This window comes from Salmo trutta, chromosome 10, assembly GCF_901001165.1.
Source record: "Salmo trutta chromosome 10, fSalTru1.1, whole genome shotgun sequence".
NCBI lineage: Eukaryota > Metazoa > Chordata > Actinopteri > Salmoniformes > Salmonidae > Salmo > Salmo trutta.
Genome location: NC_042966.1, coordinates 36,445,374 through 36,456,004, shown reverse-complemented (window position 1 = coordinate 36,456,004; position 10,631 = coordinate 36,445,374). Strand labels below are relative to the sequence as shown.

Below are 10,631 nucleotides of genomic sequence, written 5' to 3'. Positions count from 1 at the left end.
ACAGACAGACACACACACACACACAGACAGACAGACAGACAGACAGACAGACAGACAGACAGACAGACAGACAGACAGACAGACAGACAGACAGACAGACAGACACACACAGACAGACAGACAGACAGACAGACAGACACACACACACACACACAGACACACACACACACACACACACACAGAACCATTAGATGCTAGGGTTACCAGCCCTTATACAAACATAGTGTAAAGGCCATACCTTAGTTTGCATATAAAGCATAGGCAGTGCCATGGGTGAGTCTTGACACATTGAAACACAAGTAGAAGTGAGCAACATGGATGAAACAGCGCATTATATCATAACAGTAGACATGATTAAATGCTTGCTGTTATGTGATATAAGCTACTGGTAAAACAATGAAGAAGAACGTAATTGTTGTTTAAATACATAACTAGATGTGATGGATGCTATGGGTCATAAACACGTTGAAATTGCGTTTGCTGCATATTTTGAAATCAATAATAATAGACAGCAGTCTTATCAGTTCAACTGTGTCCCTGTCTTCCCGAGTGGGAAGGGTTAAAGTTTCCTTGCTCGTTTACTAGGTGAGGGGGAGAGGAGAGTCGTGTCTCACAGCCACTCCCCTCTTTAGCTATTGATATCCCCCCGCATGATTCTCCAAGACGTTGTAGACCAGATCATGGAAAAGAGTCACAGCTTTCTAGACATGACTGCGCTCGTTTAGAACATCCGCTGCCTTGCACGGCACATGGACACGGTATAGAGAGATTAGAAGTGAGTGAAATAAACGGTGCTGGGCTATATCATATATCTAATTCGGGTGAAAGGTAAACAGGGGAGTCGTATATTATATTTGTATTTGGAGAAGAAAAAAAACCTAACTAATAATGGTCAAAAAACGAACGGATGACATGACAGACAACTCCAAGAACGAGATGAGAGTGAACAGGCTGACCGTAACATTCTGTTACTCCAAGGACGCATTCGAGGACGTCAGAGAATGAAAAGAGCTCCAGAATACAGTAAGTTTAAACTGATTTATTTGACTTTAATGGTGACATTCACAGTTATTACTTGCATTGAATATCATATCCCTGAAACTACAATATGTGCATGGGTTATGTGTAAAATATGGAAACAGTCGGCATCTAAATGTTGATAAAGAGATTAATTTTTATCGACTCCCCCCAAAAAAATCTCCATAAAGCGCGTGCTCGAGCAAGAGCTTAGACTTCAATATTTTGCACCGCATCCCAGTGGACATCGACAGAGAAGTAAAGTGTTGATAACATGATACATCATAGCTGTTTCAATGGTTTTTAACATCTTCTATTTCATCATTAGAGCAGACTGTTTATGAAATTGGCCGGCTCTGGTTTTACGGAGGTCTCCTAACGTTGCCCGCCATTCTCCGGGGAATTTGACAGTTATGTTGCACGTTGTAAAGGCCTCAAGTTCAACTGCCAACGATGCATCCGGTGGAAATATTACTGACAGGGCATAGGCTATGCATAGGCACAGAGACAGGCCAGGACCTGGCAATTCTGCCGCCCTAGGCAAGACCAACAAAAATTCCCGCCCTCCTATACTAGAATAGTCCCAGTAAGCAAAATGACGTTGAAAAAACATCTAAAATACATATTTTTTCCACACATTGAAGTTAGGTTCATTTTAAGATCGGAATGAAAGGTGAAAATACGTATTTTCCGGATGTTTAAAATACATTCGGTTATAAGGTTCATTTTCGGTTCTGAATGAAAGTTGAAAATACATGTTGAGTAGAGGTCATTAGAGTAAAGTAGTGTATAATACAGTACATTATACTCTAATACTGTGCTGTACTATTGTACTGTACTGAACTATACTTAACTTCTCTTTACTGTACTGTTTAAGTTACATTTATTTGCACCAAAGAAAACAAGTGATAAAACAAAAATACATATAATATTTTTTGCTATAGTATATAGTTAGGAAGCAAGCCTGATGAACCAAAAAATATTCCTGATGATACCAACTGATTTCATCACTTTGCTGCAGACAAATTGATAGGATCTTTCCAGGACAACTTTTCATCAATTAGAACTAAGAGGAATCTAGTGGATGTGACTTGTTCCATTTCATTCCCACCAATTGAGACTCTGGCTCTTTTTTTTAACAATATTTCTTATTATTACTAGTGAATATAATGACGTTAGATTTTTTTTTTTTTACATTTAAAGATAATTTGTTTATCTGGAACCATTCAGACAATTTAGAGTTGGCTTCATTAATTAGTGAATCAATCAATTGGTATCATCAGCAAAGATAATGTTAAGTAATATTGTTATTCCTAATCTAAGGTCCAATTATCCAACCCTGTGGGACGCCACAGAATATCTTGGCCCTTGCAGATGCACAGATGTTTGCATAAAAAAATTGTTCTCTATCATAAACATAACTATATAACCAATTATATGTACAGTGAGAGAAAAAAGTATTTGATCCCCTGCTGATTTTGTACGTTTGCCCACTGACAAAGAAATGATCAGTCTATAATTTTAATGGTAGGTTTATTTGAACAGTGAGAGACAGAATAACAACAAAAAAATCCAGAAAAATGCATGTCAAAAATGTTATAAATTGATTTGCATTTTAATGAGGGAAATAAGTATTTGACCCCTCTGCAAAACATGACTTAGTACTTGGTGGTAAAACCCGTTGGCAATCACAGAGGTCAGACATTTCTTGTAGTTTGCCACCAGGTTTGCACACATCTCAGGAGGGATTTTGTCCCACTCTTTGCAGATCTTCTCCAAGTCATTAAGGTTTCGAGGCTGACGTTTGGCAACTCGAACCTTCAGCTCCCTCCACAGATTTTCTATGGGATTAAGATCTGGAGACTGGCTAGGCCACTCCAGGACCTTAATGTGCTTCTTCTTGAGCCACTCCTTTGTTGCCTTGGCCGTGTGTTTTGGGTCATTGTCATGCTGGAATACCCATCCACGACCCATTTTCAATGCCCTGGCTGAGGGAAGGAGGTTCTCACCTAAGATTTGACGGTACATGGCCCCGTCCATCGTCCCTTTGATGCGGTGAAGTTGTCCTGTCCCCTTAGCAGAAAAACACCCCCAAAGCATAATGTTTCCACCTCCATGTTTGACGGTGGGGATGGTGTTCTTGGGGTCATAGGCAGCATTCCTCCTCCTCCAAACACGGTGAGTTGAGTTGATGCCAATGGCTATGGTCCCAGCTGCCTTGAGATCATTGACAAGATCCTCCCGTGTAGTTCTGGGCTGATTCCTCACCGTTCTCATGATCATTGCAACTCCACGAGGTGAGATCTTGCAAGGAGCCCCAGGCCAAGGGAGATTGACAGTTCTTTTGTGTTTCTTCCATTTGCGAATAATCGCACCAACTGTTGTCACCTTCTCACCAAGCTGCTTGGCGATGGTCTTGTAGCCCATTCCAGCCTTGTGTAGGTCTACAATATTGTCGCTGACATTCTTGGAGAGCTCTTTGGTCTTGGCCATGGTGGAGAGTTTGGAATCTGATTGATTGATTCCCTTTAAGAGTGTGCTCCTAATCTCAGCTCGTTACCTGTATAAAAGACACCTGGGAACCATAAATCTTTCTGATTGAGAGGGGGTCAAATACTTATTTCCCTCATTAAAATGCAAATCAATTTATAACATTTTTGACATGCGTTTTTCTGGATATTTTTGTTGTTATTCTGTCTCTCACTGTTCAAATAAACCTACCATTACAATTATAGACTGATCATTTCTTTCTCAGTGGGCAAACGTACAAAATCAGCAGGGGATCAAATACTTTTTTCCCTCACTGTATAATCATGAAAACCATAATAATGCAATCATAATCAACCGTGCCAAACTGTTTGGATAAATCTAAAAACATGCCAAGAGCATATAGAGGGGTTGGGTTAAACGCGGAAGACACAGTTGATTACATTCAGTTAGACAAGGGTATCCCCCTTTCACTTTGCTTTCCCTTTTATTATTGTTCAGGACTGTAAAGATTTTATCCACAAGTTGCAAAAGAGACATATCTGTGGAGTAGTTTTTATGAAAACCATATGGGTAAGCAATCCAAATCAAATGAAATTTTATTTGTCACATGCGCCAAATACAACAGGTGTAGACCTGTGAAATGCTTACTTACAAGCCCTTCACCAACAATGCATATTTAAGGAAAAAATACCTAAAAAAATAAGAAATAAAGAAACAAATAATTAAAGAGCAGCAGGGTACCGTAGCCTCGCGTTGCAGCGGTGCGTCTCTCCAACAGCACCCTGGAGAGGCGTGCTCAGCATGCACAAGCAAATATTTCACCCGCCTGCTTTTGACAAAGTGGGCACTGCTTATCACAGGGTGGCATCAGCGCTCACCTAAATAGCCCATATGCTACTAGGTGAGAGAAATTGACATTCTTTTTGGGGATACAGTGCATTCGAAAAGTATTCAGACCCCTTGGATTTTTCCACATTTTGTTAAGTTACAGCCTTATTCTAAAATTGATTAAATTGTTATTTTTCCTTATCTATCTACACACAATACCAATAATGACAAAGCAAAAACTGTTTTAAAAAAAAAAAATGTGTACATTTATATAAAAAATAAATAAATAATACATTTACATAAGTATTCAGGCCCTTCACTCATTACTTTGTTGAAGCACCTTTGGCAGCAATTACAGCCTTGAGTGTTCCTGGGTATGACGGCACAAGTTTGACACACCTGTATTTGGGAAGTTTCTCCCATTCTCAAGCTCTGTCAGGTTGGATGGGGAGCATCGCTGCACAGCTATTTCCAGGTCTCTCCAGAGATGTTCCATCGGTTTCATGTCCGGGCTCTGGCTGGGCCACTCAAGGACATTCAGAGACTTGTCCCGAAGCCACTCCTGCATTGTCTTGGCTGTGTACTTAGGGTTGTTGTCCTGTTGGGAGATGAACCCTTGCCCCAGTCTGAGGTCCTGAGCGCTCTGGAGCAGGTTTTCATCAAGGATCTCTCTGTAATTTGCTCCAGTTATCTTTCCCTCGATCCTGACTAGTCTGCCGGTCCCTGCCGCTGAAAAACATCCCCACAGCATGATGCTGCCACGACCATGCTTCACCGTAGGGACTGTGCCAGGTTTCCTCCAGACGTGACGCTTGGCATTCAGGCCAAAGAGTTCAATCTTGGTTTAATCAGACCAGAGAATCTTGTTTCTCATGGTCTGAGAGTCCTTTAGGTACCTTTTGGCAAACTCCAAGCAGGCTGTCATGTGCCATTTACTGAGGAGTGGCTTCTGTCTGGCCACTCTACCATAAAGGCCTGATTGGTGGAGTGCTGCAGAGATGGTTGTCCTTCTGGAAGGTTCTACCATCTCCACAGAGGAACTTTGGGTTCTTGGTCACCTCCCTGATCAAGGCCCTTCTCCCCAATTGCTCAGTTTGGCCGGGCAGCCAGCTCTAGGAAGAGTCTTAGTGGTTTTAAACTTCTTCCATTTAAGAATGATGGAGGCCACTGTGTTCTTGGGGACTTTCAATGCTGCATATATTTTTTGGTAAATTTTTTGGGGCCCCAGATCAAATCACATTATATTGGTCACAAACGCATGGTTAGCAGATGTTATTGCGAGTGTAGCGAAATGCTTGTGCTTCTAGTTCCGACAGTGCAGCAATATCTAACAATTCATCTAACAATTCCACAACAACTACCATATACACACAAATCTAAGTAAAGGAATGGAATAAGAATATATAAATATAAATATATGGTTGAGCAATGACAGAGCGGCATAGGCAAGATGCAATAGATGGTATAAAATACAGTATACGAGATGAGTAATGCAAGATATGTAAACATTATTAAAGTGACTAGTGATATATTTATTAAAGTGGCCAATGATTTCAAGTCTGAATGTAGGCAGCCGCCTCTCTGTGTTAGTGATGGCTGTTTAACAATCTGATGGCCTTGCGATAGAAGATATTTTTCAGTCTCTCGGTCCCAGCTTTGATGCTCCTGTACTGACCTCGTCTCCTGGATGGTAGTGGGGTGAACAGGCAGTGGCTCGGGTGGTTGTTGTCCTGGAGGGCAGGTATTTATTATTATTATTATTTTTTTAATTTAGTTTGCCCCCGGTGATGTGTTGTGCAGACCGCACCACCCTCTGGAGAGCCCTACGGTTGTGGGCGGTGCATTTACCATATCAGGCGGTGATACAGCCCAATAGGATGCTCTCAATTGTGCATCTGTAAAAGTTTGCGAGGGTTTTAGGTGCCAAGCCAAATGTCTTCAGCTTCCTGAGGTTGAAGAGGCGCTGTCGCTGCTGCGCCTTCTTCACCACACTGTCTGTGTGGGTGGACCATTTCAGTTTGTCCGTGATGTGTACGCCGAGGAACTTAAAACATTCCACCTCCTCCACTACTGTCCCGTTGATGTGGATAGGGGGTAGCACCCTCTGCTGTTTCCTGAAGTCCACAATCATATCCTTTGTTTTGTTGACGTTGAGTGAGAGGTTGTTTTCCTGATACCACACTCTGAATGCCCTCACTTCCTCCCTAGAGACTGTCTCGTCGTTGTTGGTAATCAAGCCTACTACTGTTGTGTCGTCTGCAAACTTGATGTAACGCGGGTCGTATAAAGGGGACCAAGGCGCAGCGTGTAGAGTGCTCATATTTACTTTTAATGAATATACTTAAACAAAACAATAAAAGAACCGACAACAGTTCCGTCAGGTGACATACACTAAACAGAAAACAACTACCCACGAAGAAAAACCCCTACTTAAATATGATCTCCAATCAGAGGCAACGAGGATCAGCTGCCTCCAATTGGAGATCAACCCAAACAACCCCAACATAGAAATAGAAAAACTAGAACTTAAACATAGAAATAGAAAATATAGAAGAACCCAAAACACCCCCTGTCACGGCCTGACCTACTCTACTATAGAAAATTACATCTTACTAGGGTCAGGACTTGACACTTTATGATTGAGTTGGAGGTGTGAATGGCCACGCAGTCATGGGTGAACAGGTAGTACAGGAGGGGGCTGAGGATCAGCGAAGTGGAGATATTGTTTCCTAATTTCACCACCTGAGGGTGGCCCGTCAGGAAGTCCAGGACCCAATTGCACAGAGTGGGGTTGAGACCCAGGGTCTCAAGTTTAAAGATGAGCTTGGAGGGTACTATGGTGTTGAATGCTGAGCTGTAGTCAATGAACAGCATTCTTACAGAGGTATTCCTCTTGTCCAGAAGGGATAGGGCAGTGTGCAGTGTGATGGCGATTGCATCATCTGTGGACCTGTTGGGGCGGTACGCAAATTGTAGTGGGTCAAGGTTGTCAGGTAAGGTAGAGGTGATATGATCCTTGACTAGTCTCTCAAAGCACTTCATGATGACAGAAGCAAGTGCTACGGCATCTGTGCCTCAACACAATCCTGTCTCGGAGCTCTACGGACAATTCCTTCCACCTCATGGCTTGGTTTTTGCTCTGACATGCACTGTCAACTGTCGGACGTTATATAGACAGGTGTGTGCCTTTCCAAATTATGTCCAATCAATTGAATTCCAGTCAAGTTATAGAAACATCTCAAGGATGATCAATGGAAACAGGATGCATCTGAGCTTAATTTCGAGTCTCATAGCAAAGGGTCTGAATACTTAAGGTATTAATAAGGTATTATTATTATTTGTTATTTTTTGCAAAAATGTATAAAACCTGTATAGGGTATCGTGTGTAGATTAATGAGGAGAATATATTTTTGTAATCCATTTTAGAATAAGTCTGTAACATAACAAAATGTGGAAAAAGGGAAGGGTTTTGAATACTTTCCGAATGCACTGTAATTATGAGGTTTTATGTATTGTTGGAGGCGCGTCTTGGTCAGTTTAGCTTGGAAAATGCCGCCCTTGTCAATCTGCCACTATAGGCGGCCTCCTAATCCTGCCTAATGGGCGAGCTGGCCCTGCACAGAGATCTCAATTAATTTCAATGTGCACAGGCTTCAATTCAGTAAATTGTGCTCTGTTCACAGCCTTTATAGTTGTGCTATTTCAGTGTAATCTGGGTTCTCTGTTTTGTTTTCAATATGACTAAAATGTATTTTTCTCTGTCTGTAGGCTACACAGATTGACAGGTTGTCCACTGAATGTCAAGATGGCCCACCTTTTCCTAGCCAGCAAAATCTCTATTCCAGATGACTCTATCAATAAAAGTGCACCAAAAGTCCCCAAAAGCGCCATGAAAATGCCCACATCTACCTCTGAGAAAGTCATTACAGAGAAATCCAACAACAACAACCACAACCAGAAGGACCGTAGCGTTGTTGTGACGACCGTCCCGTTAATCAACGAGGTGCAGCTGACGGCGGCCACCGGCGGGGCAGAGATGTCGTGCTACCGGTGCACCGTGCCATTTGGCGTGGTGGTCCTTATCGCCGGTATTGTGGTAACGGCCGTGGCATACACGTTCAACTCCCACGGCTCCACCATCTCGGTGCTGGGGCTGGTTCTGCTGTCGGCTGGCCTAGCCCTCCTGGGGTCCAGTGCTGTCTGCTGGAGGGTCCGGCTGGGGAGGAAGAAGGACCGGAGGAGGGAGAGTCAGACGGCCCTCATGGCCAACCATGGACTCTGCGTGGTCTGAGCCCTGAGGGAAGAGAGGGACTGTTAAAGTTTGAAGTTTCAACAATTTGTAGTCAAGGTGCCGCTGTGGCCTGAGGGGAAGACTTGGACAGTGGAACAGTGGGACTGTTAAATGGAACAATTTGAAGTTTGAACAAAAAGGTATCGAATGACAAGAGACTGGAGAGAGTTGAGGGATGTCTGAGCTGGTTGGGTATGAAGGACTCACACATTATCAAAAACAGATGCTTAGCTGAAGGACTAGAATGGGCTAGAAACTCTAGCTGTTTTGTAGATGAGATACTATCTGGAAGGGCTATATGCCTGGAAAGCAGGAGTTGGAACTGAAATTCATTTCCAAAAGTTGACCCATCTTTTTTTCATTCTGTTCCGTTGTTACGACAAGCAAAATAAAGTTCTGAACCGGTTCGAACCGCCAAAAAGTACCTGTTTATAGCGTTCCTTTCTGTTTCTTCAAGTCAACAGTTGTTTACATTTAGCTCATTAAATGACTTTACCAATCAGTGTGGATAGAGCAGGCAAGCTAGTTGACAAACAAGTGGCGCAAGATGCGACTGAAATATTGCGGAGAGCGACAGAGGGTTAAGGAAGAGGCTCGAAGTGCTGGGCATCTTGTTAAGACATGCATGATCTGAATTTAGGTCCACAGAGTTATACCTATGAGGAGCGGCTTCTATGGAGGAACATTGAATGTCCTTTGAGCTAGCTAGCTAACAAGTTTGAGCTAGCTAGCTAACAAGCTTGAGCTAGCTATCTAACAAGCTTGTGTATGCACCAGAATTAAAAAATACATCTTACCTTTTTATAGTTAATAAATCCAATGTGAAACGTGATAACTAGGCCTTTAGTATCCTTAACTAGCATTCAGAAAGTTAATCCATTCTTCTCTAACTGATTAAAAATCTCTCTCCCTATCTTCTGAATTCCACTTGTAACGTCAGTACAGAAGCCTATGGTAACGTCAGTACAGTAGACTATGGTAACGTCAGTACAGTAGACTATGGTAACGTCAGTACAGTAGACTATGGTAACGTCAGTACAGTAGACTATGGTAACGTCAGTACAGTAGCCTATGGTAACGTCAGTACAGTAGACTATGGTAACGTCAGTACAGTAGACTATGGTAACGTCAGTACAGTAGACTATGGTAACGTCAGTACAGAAGCCTGTGGTAACGTCAGTACAGAAGCCTATGCTTCAGAAGGGGGAAGGGCAGATAGCCTAAACATGCACACACACTGGCAAAGATTTTCAGTTTGCAGGCAGACACTGGAATAAGTTTCTGAGTGACAGAGTGAGGGCTTTGCATAGGTGCTTTGCTGTGTTTTTTTGAGAGACTATAAAAAATGCTTGGAACATAAAATAACGTTATTAACCGGTTCCCATGCTTTTACAATAACGGTTCTGTTCCGGAACAGTATGGATCCCTTTCGTTTTCCGGTTCCGTTTCTGTTCCTTGAAAAATTACGTTATTTTCCATTTTTTGGGTTCTGTTCCCTGAACCGGTTCCAACCCCTGCTAGAAAGACTAGCTGTTCTGTAGCTAAGATCCTATCTGAAATTCTGGTGGTTTGTTCTCCCTGGACATTTGAAAAGACCAGGATCAAGATCATGGAGGTAAATATGGAGTATCCAAAGATGAGTTATTGGAAAGGAAGTCATTTTTGGTTAAGGTTAGATTGGGGGAGGAGAAGCTGATCCTTGATCTGTACCTAGAGGAAACTTCATCCTGGAGCATAAAGGATTGTTACACGGTGGACCATGATTCTCCATTCTACTATTCTCATGCACGTCACGTGATGTATCTGTGACTCTATTGCTGCTCTGTTGATGTTTCAAGTGAACATTTAATAGGTACTTAATGTTACGTTTTAGATGTGCTGTAGACTGGCTGACTTTTCACGGTCAAAGCTCACTATGGCAATGTAAAGTGAACTTGTAGGAAGGGATTGTCTAATGAAGTCAAAGTATCTCTCTCAAGTTCGATATGCACAGCTTTTTATGCTT

General features: G+C 42.3%; 1 protein-coding gene across 1 annotated transcript; it reads left to right on the top strand.

Annotated features, from left to right (window-relative positions):
• Positions 1 to 525: 525 nt before the first annotated feature.
• On the top strand, positions 526 to 9,048 carry LOC115201674 (transmembrane protein 100). Its single transcript, XM_029765496.1, has 2 exons — positions 526 to 1,023; positions 8,104 to 9,048. Exon 2 carries the CDS (start codon positions 8,141 to 8,143, stop codon positions 8,624 to 8,626), a length of 486 nt encoding a protein of 161 aa, XP_029621356.1. The 5' UTR covers positions 526 to 1,023; positions 8,104 to 8,140; the 3' UTR covers positions 8,627 to 9,048.
• Positions 9,049 to 10,631: the final 1,583 nt, after the last annotated feature.